Source organism: Delphinus delphis, chromosome 3 (assembly GCF_949987515.2).
Source record: "Delphinus delphis chromosome 3, mDelDel1.2, whole genome shotgun sequence".
Lineage (NCBI taxonomy): Eukaryota > Metazoa > Chordata > Mammalia > Artiodactyla > Delphinidae > Delphinus > Delphinus delphis.
The window spans coordinates 18,639,236-18,659,182 of record NC_082685.1 but is presented as its reverse complement, the minus strand read 5'-3'; the positions used below and the strand labels follow the sequence as shown (position 1 = coordinate 18,659,182).

Here is a 19,947-nt window from a genome sequence, read left to right as displayed (position 1 = left end):
ATTTTTAAAATATTTATTTTATTTATTTATTTTCCTTATTTTTTTGGCTGCGTCAGGTCTTAGTTGCGGCATACGAGATCTTCGTTGAGGCACGTGGGATCTTTTGTTACAGTGCGCAGGCTCTTCGTTGCAGCGCTCGGGCTTCTCTCTAGTTGCGGCGCTCAGGTTACTTTCTAGCTATGGTGTGCAGGTTTTCTCACTCTAGTTGTGACGTGCAGGCTCCTGGGAGCATGGACTCTGTAGTTGTGGTGCGCAGGCTCCAGAGCACGTGGGCTCTGTAGTTTGCAGCATTCAGGCTCTCTCGTTGAGGCACACGAGCTCAATATTGTGGCGTGCGGGCTTAGTTGCCCCACAGCATGTGGGACCTTAGTTCCCCGACCAGGGATGGAACCCACATCCCCTGCATTGGAAGGTGGATTCTTTACCACTGGACAACCAGGGAAGTCCCTCAAATTATTTTTAAAATCATTTCTTTCTTCTAGTAACTTCTATTTTTCAGGTGTTCAACCTCCTACACTGGTCCTCTAATTTTCTTCTCTATTTTCGGCTTTGTCTTCTTTTTCTTTACTTTTTGGGAAAATTACTCATATTTCATATGTATAGTTCACGCACATATTTCATATTTTTATAATATTTCCAAGATTTTGTTTTCTGAATTAAAAAATTATTGTTTCATAAATACAATATATCCTCTTATCCCTCTCATTAACGTCTCATTGGCCAAAGGAAGTCATATATCCAAGCTCCAAATCAAGGAATGGGGACGTATACTATATTATATTATTATATAATATACGTATATTATACGTATATTATACGTATAATATACATATATTATACACCTACAAGGGTGTAGGTGTATAATATGACCCAAAGAGTGAAGAATTGAAACCAAACCTCCACACAACTAAGGGATATGACATATTCCCATGAATAACAGTGACTCATTTTAGCAGTGATAAGGGATGAAAGTCAGGGGAGAGGTGGAAAAGGGAGGGCATCAGTAGGCAAGAAGATATATAGTTAAAAAGTGCCCCAAGTACAGTAGTTCCCCCTTATCCAGGGGGTTGCACCCCCAGTGGATGACTAAAACCAGGGATAGTACTGAAATCTATACATTTCACTTAAAGGAAGCACTTTACACTTTCTCTTTGGCATCTCTGAAATTCTGGCATCACCACTCTTGTGTTTTGGGGCCATTATTAAGTAAAATGAGGGTTAGATGCACTTAAATCCCGTGACTATCAATCTGATAACCCAGATGGCTACTAAGTGACTAAAGGGTGTATAGGGTATACAGCGTAAATATGCTAGACAAAGGGATGATTCATGTCCCCAGGGGGACAGAGCACAAGATTTCTTCACACTACTCAGAATGGCACCTAATTTAAAACTTATGAATTATTTCTAAAATTTTCTACTTAATATTTTCGGACAATGGTTGACCTCAGGTAACTGGAACAGTGGAAAGCAAAACTGCAGATAAGTGGGGACCGCTCTAATTCTGATATACATGACACTCTGCCACAGAGTATCCTTTTTTAAATAAATTTATTTGTTTGTTTATTTTTGGCTGTGTTGGGTCTTCATTGCTGCGCACGGGCTTTCTCTAGTTGTGGCCAGTGGGTGCTACTCTTTGTTGTGGTGCACAGGCTTCTCATTGTGGTGGCTTCTCTTGTTGTGGAGCACGGGCTCCAGGCGCACAGGCTTCAGTAGTTGTAGCACATGTGCTCAGTAGTTGTGGCTTACGGGCTCTTGAGCTCAGGCTCAGTAGCTGTGGTGCATGGGCTTAGTTGCTCCACGGCATGTGGGTTCTTCCCGGACCAGGGCTCAAACCCGTGTCCCCTGCACTGGCAGGCGGATTCTTAACCACTGCATCTCCAGGGATGTCTTGATATGCCTTTATTAAGAAGCCCTTATTAGGGACTTCCCTGGTGGTCGAGTGGTTAAGACTCTGTGCTTCCAATGCAGGGGGCACTGGTTCGATCCCTGGTCGTGGAACTAAGATCCCACATGCCAGCAAGGTGTGGCCAATAAATAAATAACTAAAGCCCTTATAATTGCTAAAAATTTTCCAAGCATATCGTTTGGAAAATCATAGTTTTTGTCTTGTAATTAATTTTTAAAAAATTGTGGTCACAAATGAACCTATCTATGAAACAGAAGTAGAATCAGGAACATAGGGAATAGATTGGTGGTTGCCATGGGGTTGGGGGGAGAGGGTTGGATGGGGAGTTTGGGATTAGCAGATGCAAACTGGTATATATACTGGGAACTGTATTCAGTATCCTGTGATAAACCATAATGGAGAAGAATATGAAAAAGAATGTATGTATCTATGTACAACTGAGTCACTGCTGTACAGCAATAAGTAACACAACACTAATTCAACTATACTTCAAAAATAATTTGTGGTCAAAAACCATATCATAAAAGTTACCATCTTTTTTATATGTACAGTACAGTAGCGTTAACTATATGCACACTGCTGTGCAACAAATCTCTAGAACTTTTCATCTAGCAAAACTGAAACTCTACGTCCACTGAACAACTCCCACTCTCCCCTTCCCTCCAGCCCTTGGCAACTACCATTCTACTTTGTGTTTCTAAGAGTTTCACTATTTTAGATATCTCAGATAAGTGGAATCATGCAGTATTCCTCTTCCTGCAATTGGCTTATTTCATTTAGCATGATGTCCTCAAGGTTCATCCATGTTTCAACATACGACAAGATTTCCTTCCTTTTTAAGGCTTAATAATAGTCCACTGTATGTATACAGCACATTTTCTTCATCCATTCATATCTGTTGATGGAAACTCAGATTGCTTCCACCTCTTGGCTACTATGAACAAGGCTGCAATGAACATGGCGGTACAAATCAGGGCCTACTGTCTTAGCTCTGTCAACTCCACCTCTGAAATGATCCCAGCCTAAAAACATACAGCTTCTGACTCTCAATTCAGAGCTCCTTCCACAATATCATTAACATTCATTCAACAGATGCTTGCTGTCTGCCAAATATGTGTGAGGTCTGGTGCTAAACTACTGGTCTTGCTCTCAGATTGCTCATAGTATAATGGAGAGCGGCAAACACGCTAATTAAAGCTCAGTGTGGTTGTTCTGGCATAGGTTTAAGTACCTAGCCTGGCTAGAGGAGGGACTTAGGAAAGAGGTCCTAGAGGAGATGGCACATGAGCAGAGTTCTGAATGGTGAGCAGGTGTCAGGCATTATGAGACTAGGGAAGGGCATACGCGTAAAGACACCTAGAGAAATCAGGCCATTTTCAAAGAACTGCATTCAAAGTATTTTAGGGACCTTGGAGTGTTGCACATGGGTTTCATTCCCATGGTGCCAGATGCCACCCCAATGACATGCTGCTCCAAATGTTCACCGTATACCAGTCTCTTCTGTTGCTCTGCTAGGCACAATAGTTCTTCACTGACTTAAGGGCCTTGAGCACTTAAATTGCCAAAGTTTGGCCTGCGAGTTGGGATGCTTTGAATTAAGACTGCCATAGAGTGGGCAGCAGGAGTGGTGATATTTTTCATTTAAAGACATCATTCTTCCATCCTCAACTAACCAAATAACATATAGCTCTTCAAATGAATGCTTAATATGAATAAAATACATGCAGGCAATGCACAGTATTTTATGCAGGCAACAAAACTCACGACAAGGCTCCATGCTCTTGAACTCTCCCTTAGAAAAGTGAGATGGTACTCACAGGGTTGTATAGTATTATTTGTATTTGAAAAATGAAGCAAACCTTTTCTGACAGAAAGCTGATTAACTTGAAAATGGAGACTCATTTTGCCAATTAGGTAGACATTTTTCATACATTAAACAAGCTACAGTCACAGCTCTAAGGTTTTGATGAAAATATATCTAAAGCAAATAAAAATGTTTTATCAAAAAATACTGTATTGGCAAAGGTGTATTGAAATGAACAGTATTTTGATTTTCCCAACCAATTTTGAGTATATTAGGTTAAACAAGGTCCTTCTAAGTGAAAGAATAACAGGTATAATCAACAATCAATTGATAAATGTAAAGCCTTTGTGTTTCATTTCTCCATAACTGAGAAAGTGAATGACTGACGACTAGATTATCCTTTTGTAAGTGAGATGGTTTCTAATTCTCTGCTTTCATTAAAGTTGAAAGTGTACCAAACCAAGCTGTCGTCTAATTGGTAAATTAATTTTGATGATACATATCACTGTGTGATTTTTGGCATACCAACTCAAATTTCAAAAACTTGATTAACATTGTATAATTAAATTTCTTCCTTTTATACTTATATGAACAAGGATTACTGGAACTTAAATGTATAAAAACAAACAAAAAATAGGAAAAGAATTAAGAACTATCATTTTGTCAGCAAGTAATATTCATCCACAGTTATGTGAACAAATTGAGATGGGAAAAGCCTCATCCATCTCATTAAGGGAGGCATGTATAATAAACCTGTACTTTTTTTGCTTAATTATTTATAAAAATTTATAATGTGCTTGTTATTTGTTGTATACTAATTTACTGTAATTCCACTTACTGAAATAAGAAATATATATAACACACAGAACCTATAAATGCTACATATATTCTTTTGTATAAATCGACTTTTTTTTTGGCCACGCTATGTGGCTTGTGGGATCCTAGTTCCATGACCAGGGATCAAACCCGGGCCCTCAGCAGTGAAAGCGTGGAGTCCCAACCACTGGACTGCCAGGGAATTCCCTATAAATCAACTTTAAAAAGAGCAAAAAAGGAATTTACTGTATAGTAATAATCTATAAGAGACAAGAATATGAAAACGGATATATATGTGTGTAGGGCTGAATCACTTTGCTGTGTGCCTGAAACTAGCACAGCACTGTAAATCAACTATACTCCAATTAAAAAAAAAAAAGAAAGAAAGAAAGAAAAGGAAAAAGAAATGCAAGTTCCAAGAAAAAGGAATAATTTAACATTTCTGTTAGAACTTCCCTGGTGGCACAATGGTTAAGAATCTGCCTGCCAATGCAGGGGAAGTGAATTCGAGCCCTGGTCTGGGAAGATCCCACATGCCACGGAGCAACTAAGCCTGTGCGCCACAACTACTGAGCCTGTGTGCCACAACCAGTGAAGCCTGCACGCCTAGGGCCCGTGCTCCACAACAAGAGAAGCCACTGCAATGAGAAGCCTGCGCACCACAACAAAGAGTAGCCCCCGCTCACTGCAACTAGAGAAAGCCTGCGCACGCAGCAACGAAGACCCAACGCAGCCAAAAATAATAAATTAAAAAAACAGGGACTTCCCTGGTGGCACAGTGGTTAAGAAACCTCCTGCCAATGCAGGGAACACGGGTTTGAGCCCTGGTCCGGGAAGATCCCACATGCCGCGGAGCAACTAAGCCCTTGCGCCACAACTACTGAGCCTTGCTCTAGAGCCCGCGTGCCACAACTACTGAGCCCACGCGCCTAGAGCCAGTGCTCCACAACAAGAGAAGCCACCGCAATGAGAAGCCCACGCACCGCAACAAAGAGTATCCCCCGGCTTGCCGCAACTAGAGAAAAGCCCACACGCAGTAAAATAAATAAATTAATTTTAAAAAAATCATAAATAAACCTTCTTAAAATAAACAAAATTTCTGTTAAAGAAAAGCATTCTTTAAATGGTTGATGAAAGCATATCACTAAGGTATTCAGGTTCCACTGGCAACATTTTAAAAAATGATATAACCATTTTATTTTTAAATGTTAGTATTTATAATTCTCTGGAAGTTATATCCTCTGCAACTATAAACAGCATTTTTACCCTTTTTCTTTTCTCTTTTTAAAATAGTTGATTCACATTAAACATATGTAGCACTTATGTGTTACATAAATTTCTTATTTCATATATTTCACTTAATAAATTGTTACAGTAATTTAATATACAATTGATTAACACAACCAATGCATTATAATTTTTCATAAGCTTAAAAACTTAGGATGAAAAGTTCAAAATGTCAACATAAAATGTGTGAGGCAGGATTCACAATGTTTCAAAATTATTCAGTCCAAACACCCAGTATCAAAGACAAAGCTTTTCGTGATATGACTCCTACCTTTCCAGTTTTATCTTCCAGCCTGTCTGGCACTTTAAGCCTTAAATTCAAAGATTTACTCACTGTCATAATTTTGTGCTTTTGCTTAGTTTCCCACAGAAATCAAAATCCTATTAGATGCCCCCTGATAAGAGCTCAAGTCCGCATGCATATTAGCCTATTAAATGTTTGGAAATATCCTAAATAAAGGAAACTTTAAATTTGTTTATCCCAGTGTCACCCAAATTTGCTCAACTCTAGAACTCTTTTAACAGCCTATGAAATTAGCGTTTCATATAACGCCCTTTGGGAAAACATCTGGCAAAATATTAAGACCCATTTTAAAAGTCAAGTCTTTAAAACTTACCCAACTTCACCCAAGGGGCATCCCTTTCCTAGTATTCCCACAGGCTTTTCAGCCCTCAACAGGGCTTTGCAATGAACTGTTTACCACCTACTCCCCAAGAGACTGCATGACACACAGGTCTGGCACCACCACAATTTCTGGCTCCCAGCAGGAGCTCAATGTTGGTTGAACAAATAACCAACTTAAAGACGGAAATAGGGACTTCCTTGGCGGGCCAAGTGGTTAAGACTCTGCTCTCCCAATGCAGGGGGCACTGGTTCAATACCTGGTCGGGGAACTAAGATTCCGCATGCTGCAGAGCGTGCCCCAAAAAAACCAAACCAAAACAAAAAAAAACCCACAAAACTCAAAAAAACAGGAAATGAAGAAAAGGAGTGAATAATTCCCAAGTTTCTACTTTGGATGACTGGACTAGGGAAAATACTCTGAAGAAACATAAGACTGGCAAGAAAAAGGGAGAGTTCCTTTTGGACATGTGGGAAATCAAAGTGGAAATGTCCAATAGACAGCTGGATCTGAACCTTGGTAGAGATATCTGGAGAATCTCATTATTACAGGTGATAGATGAAGCCATGAAAGAATCAATGACAGGAACTTCCCTGGTGGTCCAGTGGTTAAGAATCCGCCTTCCAATGCAGGGGATGCGGGTTCGATCACTGGTCGGGGAACTAAGATCCCATATGTCGCAGGGCAACTAAGCCCACAAGCCACAACTAGAGAGCCCACGTGCCACAACTACTGAGCCTGGGCGCCCTGGAGTCCCGCACACCACAACTAGAGAGAAGCCTGTGCACTGCAACGAAGAACCCGAGCGCCACAATCTTAAGATCCCACATGCTGCAACAAATATCCCACATGCCACAACTAAGACCCGACGCAGCCAAATAAATAAATATTTAAAAAAAAAATCAATGACATTAACCCAGGAAAAGAAAACTGAGTGAAAAAAGTAGAGAATTTAGTTGGTTGGGGACCATGAATGTTTAAAAAGTGTGCAAAGAAAGTTTCTCAAGCCAAAAAAATTGGAATTCCCTTCAATGCCTCCCATTTGCCCCCATCCAATCCATCTAGTCCATCAGCAACCTCTGTCACCTCTGCCTTAAGAAGCTGTCCAGAATCCATCTCCTCCTCTCCATCTGCACTACTACCACCAGCCCCAGCCTAGACATTGCAAAAGCTTTAACTGCATCCACTCTCACCCAGACCAATCCCAGACATCCTCCATCTAGCACCAGAATGGCCTTTAAAAAATGTTAGATCATGTGATGTTTTTGCTTAAAATCCTGCTATTGCTTCTCACTGCACCTGATCTGATCCTTGCTTACTCATACCAGCTGCATACCTGCTGCTCTGGGCACACTGACCTCCTTTCTGTCTTCATGCAAGCTCAGAAGGTTCCTGCCTCCAAGACTTTGTGCTGATGGTTCTAACTGGAATGTTCTTTTCTGAAACTTTCAGCTGATTCATAAACTCCTGTCATTCAGGCCAAATTAAGACAAAGCTGCTACTACCATATCTAAAGCTGCTGCTACAAATCACTCAGTATCACATAACTCTTTAAATTTTTTCTTAGCATTTATTATAACTTAAAATTAATTTTAAAAATTATTGATCTGTCTCCGTAAGAGCAGAGTTTCAATCTGTCTTGTTCACTGCTGTATCCCTAGCAACTAAAATATGCTCTGGCCCACAGTAGGCACTCAAATATTTGTTGCATGAATTAATAAGGGAAAGCAGGAAGGAGACCAAAAAAGTCAGAAAGCTGGAAAGAAAATCAGAAGAGAGTAGAAGCTAAGAGAAGAGCCTTAGGAAGGAGGAAGTCAAAAAGAATGATGACTAAGAAGCCACTGAATTTGGTAATTCCATCTTTGGTGTCCTTTAAGGGGGCAGCTTTGGAAAAGTAAAAGAGGTAGAAGGCAGATTACAATGGGGCAATGAGTAAATGGGAAGTGCAGTGGAAAGCACAAAGGGAAGGAAGGAGATAGAATACTATTTTGAGGGTGAGAAAAGACAAAAGAAAGGAGAATATGTGCTCCTGTTTCAAGCTAAAGGGAAGGACCCAGTGGGAAAGGGGATACTGAAGATAAAAAAGGAAAGATGGTACTATGACAAGGTCGCAAATGTTACAGGAAGAAATGGGATTCTAAAACCACATTAGTCATCTTTTCTCTAAAATTATCCCATATGATTATAGAACAATGTCTGTTTTATGTTTAGAAATATCTACTCCCTAAAAATAATTTGTTATTTACATAATTCCTACACAAGTTCGGTCTACAAAATCATTATTAAGATTTCACACATCTTATCTTAACTCTTAGAAGGTACACACTGGGTGTTTGGGGTAGAGAGCCATATGTGCAGTGTTCTCACAGGTGGTTCAGAGAACAAAAGTTTTAGGGAGAAAGAGAAGACAGAAAGAGGTATGTATGCAAACGATAAAGCAAATGGGGCATGATGATGACAATGGATAGAATCTAAGAGGAGATGTTCTTTGTACTATTTGTGTAGTTATGTACAGATAAAAGTTAAAAAGAGAGAAGAAAGAAAAAGAGGAAAGAGAGAAAGGAAGGAAATTACAGATTAACATTTTACATGAACTTAAATGCAAAAAATCCTCGACAAAATATGAACATTTTGAATCTAGAGATGTATAAAAAGAGTTCTTAAACATAACACCAAAACACAATTCATAAAATAAATGATTATAAACTGGATTTTATCAAAATTAAATTTTTCTGTCCTGTGAAAGATCTTATTAAAAGAATAAAAAGAAAAAGAAAAAAAAAAAGAGAGAGAGAAATACTGCATGCCTAAACTAAGCAGGAAAGGCAACTTCCATGAATGGTTGGCATGCAACCGTCAAATTTCTTGGTAGACTATCACAACGACTTAAGGAGTAAGCAGCAAAAGTGTGACAATGGTGGATAAGGGGATGTGGCATAAACCTTTATAACATTTTACTAAAAGAGGGATTTCCCTGGTGGTCCAGTGGCTGAAGCTCTGCACTCCCAATTCAGGGGGGCCCGGGTTCAAGCCCTGGTCAGGGAACTAGATCCCACATGCATGCTGCAACTAAGAAGTCCACGTGCCACGGCAAGGATCCCGTGTGCTGCCACTAAGACCAGGTGCAGCCAAAATAAATAAATATTAAAAAAAATTTTTACTAAAAGGAAATGTTCAAGCTATTGTAGAAGACTATTTTCATGACAGAATGAATGTATAAAGTGAGTGGATAATTCTCTATTATCTGGCATCCCTAATACAAAGAAGTCAATCTGGACTTCCCTGGTGGCGCAGTGGTTAAGAATCTGCCTGCCAAAGCAGGGGACACGGGTTAGATCCCTGGTCCAGGAAGATCCCACATGTCGCGGAGCAACTAAGCCTTGTGTCATAACTACTGAGCCTGTGCGCCACAACTACTGAGCCCACGTGCCACAACTACTGAAGCCCACATGCCTAGAACCCGTGCTCCGCAACAAGAGAAGCCACCGCAATGAGAAGCCCGTGCACCGCAATAAAGAGTAGCCCCCACTCGCTGCAACTAGAGAAAGCCCCCGTGCAGCAATGACGACCCAACGCAGCCAAAAATAAATAAATAAAATAAATAAATTAAAAAAAAAGTCAATCCTATCATTAGAAAACTACTATTTGGTTTTTAATGAGCACACACAGTATGAAGAAAACCTAATGAGGTAATTCCTTGACAATTAGAGTAGAAAAAAGTCTGAAGCACTGTTTCTGATCCATCTCTAACAGTATCTACAGTAGGAAGATAGTGGTCAAGGTTTTGTTGTGGTGGAATATCCTAAGAAGGGGAAAAACATAAGCAGAAGGTGTACTCTACTAGTAATTTGACTTGATCCCTTTTCACTTGTACAAATGGTTTACCAATGGTAACTTTGCTATGAAACGACTGCCTAAGAGTACTACAGGACATTTGGAAAAAAAATAAGAATAATATTCCTTATGTAAGGAATATTAATTAGATCAAAAACATACACAGAATTGTCAAAAATAACAATGACTGAGAGGCACTTTCTCCCCTCCATTTCTCTGGCAAAGCTGTGCTCTCTCTCCAAGCCAAAATCCTACCAAGGCAAGGACTCTCCCCCTCTCTGAACTGAACGAGCCACTAAAACGGAACAAGCCACTGTGTTCTTAGTGACACTGATCTTCCATTCCTAAAACCCCACTCCAAGGCCAAAGAGCTCACCTAGAATCACTTGGAGACTGAAGTGAAAAAGGTCCTTCTTCCTAGTAAGGAGGTTGAAGAGCAATTCCATTCTAAAGTTTAACTCATGAAATCCATGGGTCAAGGTTTAATGCGATAAGACATCAACATAACATGGCATACCTAATCACCCAAAAGAATGACTGACAGGCCAGACTCAAGTTCTAACACACTCAGAATTAATTTCTCTTCAAACAGCATGTCCAATTTCTCTCTAGTAGTTTAGGACTAAAAATATCATAGGGGATCTAAATTCTTAGTCTCTTTAAACAAACTGAATCACTACTAATATACATTCTAGGGGGTGGTTCAAGGTAACTATGTGAGTGTAAAATTGAGATTTTTATGAGCTTTCACTATTTACTTACACGGAATTACCACCCACAACTCTTTTTAAAAATTAATTAATTAATTAATTTTTGGCTGTGTTGGGTCTTATTGCTTCGCGTGGACTTTCTCTAGTTGTGGTGTGCGGCCTTCTCATTGTGGTGGCTTCTCTTGCTGCAGAGCACTGGCTCTAGGCGCACAGGCTTCAGTAGCTGTGGCATGTGGGCTCAGTAGTTGTGGCTCGCGGGCTCTAGAGCGCAGGCTCAGTAGTTGTGGCACACGGGCTTAGTTGCTCCGCGGCATGTGGGATCTTCCCGGACCAGGGCTCCAACCGGTGTCCCCTGCATTGGCAGGCGGATTCTTAACCACTGCACCACCAGGGAAGCCCACCCCCCACAACTCTTAAAAGTCTTTCCTTTGACTGTGAGCTGCACCCCTCCCTGTCTCCCAGGGCTTACAGTCTGTTTGCAAGACATGTCCTAAAGTACTATGTGACGTTGCGCTTAAAATAAATAGCATAGACAATACATTTCCTAAATGTTTTGACAAAGGAGATTCTAACTGCTGTGGGGTAGGGTGGAAACTGGTTTTAAAGAGGAAGATGAGATGGCCCTGAAGGATGTCAGGATTCTGAAAGGTGATGGGGGAGGGTCCTGCAGGCAGCCTTTCCATTTATGAAATATTTTTCATATCGACACTCATTTCTTTTGAGTCTTATAAAAATCCTAGAGGAAACCAAACACATCCTCAGTTTACAGACAAGAAAAGTGAGGATGAGAAGACTTGACTATGTAAGACTTGATAACAATAAGCAATGAGATGTCCAGTAGCCCAAGCTAGTGTGGGAGAGAACAAGGAAAATAATTCAAACAGAGCATAGGGGCTGTGACACACCTAGCATTTAAAGGGTGAAAGAGACCGAACATCTTAAGACTAATTAGGGAAGAGTACTGCAACAGCCCAGGTGAGACCTTAACAGAGGCATGAATTTAAAAACACACAAATTAAATTGGTAACATTTGTTCTAAACTTTAAATTACCAAGAAAACAACAGCAAGGAACCTTATAATCAGTCTCAGGAAGGAAAACCTCTAACCAACAAATTTCCCGAATATCTATTGAGAACCCAAAGGGCATAATAATTTACCAACAAACTCTAATATCATCAGAGGTTTTAAACAGGCTTATAATGAAAACTGGCTTTGTCAACAGTATTGCTGGAATCACAAATTCACAAATTTCAGGGTTGCCTAAATAAAGAATACCTTTGTACACCTCAATGAGCAGTACTATGTCTTTACTAAGATTTCCAAAGATTCTTGATTTTCCATGCAGAACAGTTTGGTCAACTAAAGGCCGTTTTATTTCCATATTTAAGCCCTGACCCTGCAAAGAGCAAGGACCCAATGAACATTTGCAGAATAAATGAAGCCACTATCACAGGCAACTTAAATGCCAGTCTCTTCCAAAATAAAGTTTTCAAAATTTCGGAATCCAATCTGGAAGAAAAACCTTTCACCGACAGTTCGCCAGCCTTCCCACCCGGGACCTTAATGTAAGGTCCTTAGGGTCATGTTTTCCCAAAGTAACGCCACAGTGCCATTTCCCGCAGATGACAACCACTCAGTCCCTGCCATGTTAGCCTCCCCTGAGTCAGACCAGAGAAGTTGCGGGCTCTGGGGAAGTCTCAAAGGGCCCTGGGCGGCGTCAGGGTCAGCATCTCCCAGGAAGGGGCTGCTCCCCGAGCCCTACTCACCGCGACCGGGAGGCCGTGCTCTGGGCCATCGGCGGCGTCGAGGCGGGGGGCCGGGGCCGGGGCCTGAGCTGGGGCCGGGGCGGGCGGCTGCCGGTGCTTGCCGGCGCGCTTGGCCTTGGCCTGGATGCAGCGCTGGTGGAGGGCGAAGGTGTGCTGGCGCTCGAGCTCCAGGCGCTCGGGCGATACGGCCTCATAGCGGGCCTCGCAGGTGCTGTGGTGGCGCCGGCACAGCTCGATGCGCCGGCGGAGGCGCTCCATGACCGCGCTGTGTCGCGGCAGCGCGAACTCCGCCATGGGGCAGGTGGGCAGCACCATGGGCCGCGGGCTGCACGGGCCGGGCCCGAGGCGGGCCTCTCGGGGCCGGCTGGCACGGCAGGCTCCGCTCCCCGCCGGCTGCCCGGCTGCCTCACGGCCACGCCATGGCCCCGCAAGCTGCGGAGCGGGCTCGTGCGCGGCGGGGGTCTTCCTCTGGCCCCGCTCGGCCCAACCCAGGCAGTCGCTCGCTGCCCACCTCAGGCCTCGGCCTGTCCCCGCCGCCCCGGCCCCATTGTTTTCCGCGCCGCCGCCGCCGCCGCCATCTTAAAATTGTTTTCAGGGCTCTCGGAAAAGGGCGGGGCTCCGGCAGGCGAAAGCGGCGTCACAGCTGATGAACAGGGACTGCGGCCAAACAGAGAAGGAAGAACGGGCCGCCCGAGGGGCGGGGCCTAGCACGCAAGAGGCGCGCTGGGGCTGCTCCCGTGCGCAGTTTAAAAGGAACTCTCAAGTGAGGCGGAGGGAAGCAGGTGGGCGGGCTTCAGTCCTCCTCATCCATGTAAGTGACCGACAAGAGCCGGCTCTAAACGCCGCCTCACGCGGACAGGCCCTTCCGGGTCCGCCGCGGAAAGACGGGCAGCCGGCGCGGCGTAACCCTCCAGATCCAGACGCTCCCGGCACCATAGCGCTTCATCATTTTATTCCTCCTGTAGCTTCTTAAATGGGGCTTTGATAAGTTAAAAAGTATCCAGGGTTTTTCAGTGTCAGCTGTTTTCGTTCGACCTCACGGCTCACATTCAGCCTCACAATTGGTAAGAATTGTACACGGGTGAGGTGAAAAGGTTTCTTCTCGCGCTGTTCTGAATCATCGAGACTATATAATCTTCCCTTACATAAATTTTGAACAAATTTCAGAAGTTCAATTACTACAACAACAAAAGCCCTAGCAGACAGGAAGAAGAGGATGTGAAGGAGTCTAGCTCCTTTTCTGGTGTGTGGGGGTAGAACTGCAAAGGATGATGCTTCAGTAAAAAAACAGGGAGCCTGGCCTGCAAGCTTTACATTTAAAAGATGGTCTGTTAGGTAAAACTGAATCTCAACAAAATACAACTAAAGACAATTACACTCTAGTATTATACCTAGTAGGCAAAGGGAGTGGGAGACTGTAGGGGAAAAAACAGGAGCAATGAAACTACAGACCGTCTCTGTTGGGCCAAGACAAACTAGAGACAGGTATTGGCACCCTAACTGCTAAAAAGTTAAACAGGAGGTGCCAAAAGGCTGCACAATGAGAGACACCATAAACAGCTCAAACTTTGGTACAGTAACTTATTACTAGGCCAATGAAAATGTTTTACTTTAAAATCAGAAGAAAAAATTGAGTCCTTATTCACATAGTACTTGTTTTTATACAAATGCAGTAAAAAATACAAGTGGCCCACCAAGGCAATAGTGCTTAGGGCTCATGAACGCCATAACATAGTCTTGCTTTTACCATTCTTCAAACATAAATTTTACACCAGAATTAAATAAATTTCTTTTCTAATGGGAAAGATAATCGTAACTAGGAGCAGTACATTTTGGGTACTCTTCAGTAAGCAATTCAAAAGCCTAATAATACTGCATAAAAAAGTTATGGCCTAATGTTCAAAAATATCCCTGAAATATGTAGGAATATATAAAAGATGGAGTCTGATTCTGAACAAAGATTTATTTTCTAATAAATGTTTAAAAGTCGAATGGTTCCCATAAATCTCAAAGAATAATCTACAAATTACCATTCCCTTTCTGAGCTGCTATACCTATTATAGAACTGAAATACTGAACCCCAATCCAGCAGGAAAAGGATGCAAAGCCTACTCTGAATTATATTCAAATCCACGTGGTGAGATGTAGTAATTATTTCATCGTCCATAATAGTTTCTGCAATATTAGAAAATTTCATGTAGTAGTCAATTAAAGGAAGATCAACCCACTATTGAACCAGTAAAACACACAAATTGAAGGTTATTATGAAAGAAGGTCAGTCAAAAGCAGATGCTTAACACAGGGCTTTAATGTAATACCATTTAGTAACGCAACAATTGGAGAAAAATGAAGAGTATTTTATGGATGAGAGAAACTGAGGAACACATCTGATGGAGTGGGCATTTTACAACAATGGGACAAATAACCAGCATGTAAAATCATAATGTAAGTGCCTTTTAAAGAGCTGAATACTGCTGCTGGTCATTCATTAATGTGTCAGACTTCTAGGTGCACCTAGAAGGCTGCACCTTCAACAAAGAGTGAAAAGAAAACCAAGAAATGACTTTTTGTTTTGTCTTTCTTTTTTTGGACAAACGTTGCTAAATTACCCTTGGAAAGGCAAATGAACAGTCTACTGATTTATACTTGTTATTCCACAGCTCAGCTGGAAGAAACCGTAATGTCAATGGAGGGTAAAGAAGGCAGATTTCTGGAAATGCAATGATCCCACACACTTGCTTCAAGGAGAAACCTGCAGACATATTTTCAGGTCTTGCTAAGTAACTGTTTATTTGCACTCAATACATTTGGGAAAGTCTGCTACATAGCTAAGGTCACTGTGACCACAGAACAACAGATGAAAAGGATAAAGCACTGAACAGTAAGAAAAATGCATCCCACCCTCATAAGAATTTAAGTGAACCAGTAAAAAAACTGAAGATAAACAAAATAAACAGATACAGCCTTCATCTTTTATGAATATACTTCCTCCCCAATATCTCCCCAATATAAACACTCTGGAGTGTTTATATATTCAGTGCAAGGAACAGTATCATCGGTACACTTGAAACACCTCTGAAAAAACAATAAAGCTAAAAAAAAATCTAATTCTGAATACATTTCAGTGTGGTGTAATAATGATGTTATTACACTATAGTGATGGGGGAGAGGCTCTGATAGCACCCATCTGCATTCCACATGAAAAAACAAACCTAAGATCATTTCTTAAAAATTATACAAGCCACATACTTAAAAAAAGTTTTGAACAGGACTGCTTTATCATGTAATTTAAGACAGAACTGTTACATGAACTGCAAATAAAGACTTAAAAGATTTAGCAGCTACAAAAATCAGAAAACTCATGCTAAAAGTCACTTCTCCATAAATACTTTTAGCCTGTGTTCAATTACAGTCAATTCTGAATTGGCTCGCCTCTGGATTACACTTCTAAAGTCTTTACACGGAGTAAAAGAAATGGTAAAGATGAAGGACACTATTCTATCGTGTACTTTGACCCTGGAAAGGTGTGGGTCTGCTTAATAAAGGAAGAAACATACACATAATCACAGTAAAGCTTAACACTATGCAGAGCTCATAAGTATTTTCAGCAACGGACTGCAAGCTGTGCTGTGAAGACAATGCATAGCAGAGAAGAAAGCTGGGAATTTGGGGAAATTGAGAAGGTAAAACAGTGTCAACACAGTGGAAGATGTGATGAAAACATCTGCCTCTACTCTGGTAGCGTTCCTTAAGAAGCCACCTGCTTGAGAAGGCTGAAGCCCAGACACTCCCAGGGTGTGAAGAATGAATGCCCGAGCGCCACATTACGCCACCTCCTCCACTAACTGCAAAGCTGTCTGGGAACTGAGCTGTTCCAAAGGCAAAAGAACACACATACTTCATGGCCTAACCAACATCAAGTGAAAAGTTTTTTTCTTTTTGTATGTCTATTTTTAATACAATTTTAACAGAACCTTTATATAAATTTGGGCTTCCATCCAATCACTCTCCTCAATTTCCTTAGGAGGAATTGAATAATGGAAGCAAGCAAAACAAGATTATAACCACAAATGACTGCACTTTAAACATGATTATCAATTTTAAGGGACAAAGACACGTGAATGTTTTGTAATACCAAACTTAAAAAACAAAATCAGTTACTTCAAATTCAGCCCCCTAGCATTTTTAAAGGTTGGTGTTATTTCTGCATGGACAGATTAATATATTAAATTAAGCCAAGATTTTTAAAGACTGACAAAGTTCTATCACTCTATTTTAAAAAACAAAGATGTTTAAAAACAAAAAAAATACAAGTTAGTTGCTTCATGTTACATTTCACAACCATTATGTTAAATGCTTTCTTTCTACAGAAACAGGGTCCTTTATGTCACAACTGCAATTATTTACTGCTAGATGTTTAAAATTACACGGGCTAGTGTTCAGCTGGAACCTGTTGATGGTGACTCTGAAGGTTTTCTGAGTTTCAACCTAAGATGTGCCAGGTCCTCTCCTAGGACCCACACTTTGCAGGGGAAGGGCAGGGAGAGGAAATCACAGATCAAGTTCTTAAGATTGTTTCACTCTCTTCGTGGCTTTCTGTTTCTTGGTGATCTGTTCAAAATTTCATCCTCCTGTTGGTTGAAAAAACAAGAAATTCACTATAATTAGCATATTTTTTAAAAAAGTAAAAGTTCACCAAGTTTTCAAATGAGCCAGGCTGAGTATAACCCATCTGAGGAAAAACAGGAAAAGAAAAATGATTGGAAGAAAATGCATCAAAAACAATGTTGGCTCAAAGGTGGTGGGATTGTATGTGTTCTAATTCAGTCTTTGTTTTCTAAATCTAACCTATAAGCATTTTCTTTAAAAAGGACCAGACACCAGGCTTTCACATGTTATCCTGCTTAATCCTGAATAACTACTGGCCTGTGGACACATTAGTCCCACTTTGAGGCTGAGAAAGCCTCAAAGATTCATGAGGACTAAAGGCTATCAAAGCTGAGTCCCACATAAAACTCAAGACTACAAACCCAGTGCTCCTTCTACTCTACACACACTTATTGTGTGAGGAAGTTTGGGGAATATAAAAACAGACTGGTCCCTACCTGAAAGAACTATGCATTCTAGTTGAGACAGAATACGTCCACTGAAAATATAAACAACATTGACCTTTATCAATAGAAGGGCAGAGTGTGGTAGCTGTAAATGGAAACTGGGTAGTTTCCAGAAAGGATCAGAATGAAACAGCAGTGCTTAGAAAAGGGACCTTGGTAAGAAAGGTGTGGACTATTCTCTTTCCCTCATACCTCATATCCAATCCACCAGAAAATCCAGATCAGAAGCTCACATCCTTCTCTCCTATCACCCTGCTCTGGGCCACCATATCTTGCCTGGATTATTACAGTAATCTCCTAACTAGGCTCCTTGATTCTCCCTGGTCTGTGAAAAACATAGCAGCCAGAGTAATCAGGTCTGATCACTCCTTTGCCCCAAAGCCTACAATGGCTGCCCATTTCACTAGGAGGAAAAGCCAAGACCCTACAACAGCCTAGGAGGCCTCACCTAATCTGGAGCCTTCCCCATGTTCCTTTGCTCCACCCTCTTAATCTACTGACCGTACTGGCCATCTAGACTACCACTTCAGGCCCTTGTACCGGCTGTTCTCTCAGGAATGCTCTTCCCATGGACATCTCCATGGCAAAGTCCTTTATCTCTTTCAAGTCTTTGCTCAAATGTCACCTCTCCACTGAGGCCTACCTACCATCTTTTAACATTACATACAACATACCCCGCCTCCAGCATTTCCAATACCTTTTCCTGTACAACTTTTATTTTTCATAGCCCATTGCTTTTTAACATACTGTTCTCATTTACTTCCTTATAACGTCTACTGCTTACTGTCTGTTTCCTTCCACTAGAATTTAAGTTCCCCAGATGTAGCGTATCTTTGTCTGTCTTGTTCACTAACAATACCTGGTACACAATGGGTACTCCACAAATATTTATTGAATGAACGAAAGAATGACTCCATCAGCAAGAGGGATAAAAATTTTAGAATGCAGTGATTTGTCCAATAAATATTTTTAAGGGCACAGTGAGGAGAGGTAGATGATGACACAGAACTGTAAAATAATAACCTGAAGCTGCCATCTTAGAAAGCATTTTGTTAGTCTTTCCTTACCTTCTATTTATTACAGAAAACCATTTTCAGCACAGAAAATACTTTTGAGATTCAGATGTAATTTGAAATTTAATTTTTTAGTGCTAAGAATTCCACTTTTACAAAATTGGCTGTAATGGAATTTTTACTGCCACAGCCATTGAAAATTACCCTATGAAAATACTCTCTACTTAAATGTACCTTCACTGAGTTGCTTGAAACATTAAGATATACTCTCCCCCTTTCTATTACCTCTGCTTTAGGTTTCCTATCTTCCTCCTCTTGACTGACAGTGCCACCATCTTCTTCAACGTCACTTTTTTGCTTCTCTTCTAAGACAGAAAACAAAGCAAAACAACTGAGCAAAATCTTATACTTGTTTTTGGTAACTAGAAAATCAGCATTAGAACACACCTCTAGAGTCTGAAACAATCTTGACAGTAACTTGCTTATAAGGGTTTGAAACATCTTCTTAGGATGTTGGTTTAAAGCAGATATTTTGGGGTCTACTTCTTACCAAGTTTCTCTTCACCTTCCTCCTCCTCATCTCCCTTTTCCTTTTCCTCTTCCTTTTCTTCTTCGTCCTCCTTCACATCTGGTTGAGGAGCATCAGTCTTCTTGTACTCCACAGGACTGGGCTGTTTCTGAAATATTCCCCCAAAGCATGACAGTTTTGTTCACATTTTATGTATTACGTTACCATATAATTACCGAAGGCCTACGAGCAAAGTTCTGTACAAAGGCTATATGCTGGGGTAGATACAAAGAAATGAGTAAGATGGAATTCCTGCTTGAGAGCTTCCTCTTCACTGAGCATGTGTATGGTTCAAGGTAGAAGGAACAGTACAAGCAAAGGGGTCAGGCAGGAATGTGCAAGTCTAACTAGTCAAAGGTGACTGAGGTACAGATATGCAGAATAGTGGTGGGGGGATAAGGCTGGAAAGGAAGATTGGGGATCAGGTTACAAAACATCTTGAATGCAAGGTGAAGCAGAATCCTCATTTAGTAGAAGTAGAGGGTCTAAACAAAATTTTCTT

At 41.2% G+C, this 19,947-nt stretch overlaps 2 protein-coding genes across 3 annotated transcripts in view; both read right to left on the bottom strand.

Annotated features, from left to right (window-relative positions):
- MAML1 (mastermind like transcriptional coactivator 1) overlaps positions 1-13,330 on the bottom strand; it is a 46,141-nt gene extending 32,811 nt beyond the window's left edge. Inside the window, exon 1 of the mRNA XM_060008239.1 lies at positions 12,751-13,330. Coding sequence (XP_059864222.1) covers positions 12,751-13,065 — 315 coding nt within the window. The 5' untranslated portion in view covers positions 13,066-13,330. The remainder of the gene's footprint in view (positions 1-12,750) is intronic.
- Positions 13,331-15,513: 2,183 nt separating this feature from the next.
- The window catches only part of CANX (calnexin), a 31,638-nt gene continuing 27,204 nt past the window's right edge, over positions 15,514-19,947 (bottom strand). For both annotated transcript variants that reach the window (XM_060008237.1, XM_060008238.1), the window contains 3 exons: positions 19,428-19,554; positions 19,163-19,242; positions 15,514-17,381 (listed from right to left, as the gene is read on the bottom strand). In XM_060008237.1, the coding sequence (XP_059864220.1) occupies positions 17,328-17,381; positions 19,163-19,242; positions 19,428-19,554 (261 nt within the window). In that variant the 3' untranslated portion in view covers positions 15,514-17,327. The remainder of the gene's footprint in view (positions 17,382-19,162; positions 19,243-19,427; positions 19,555-19,947) is intronic.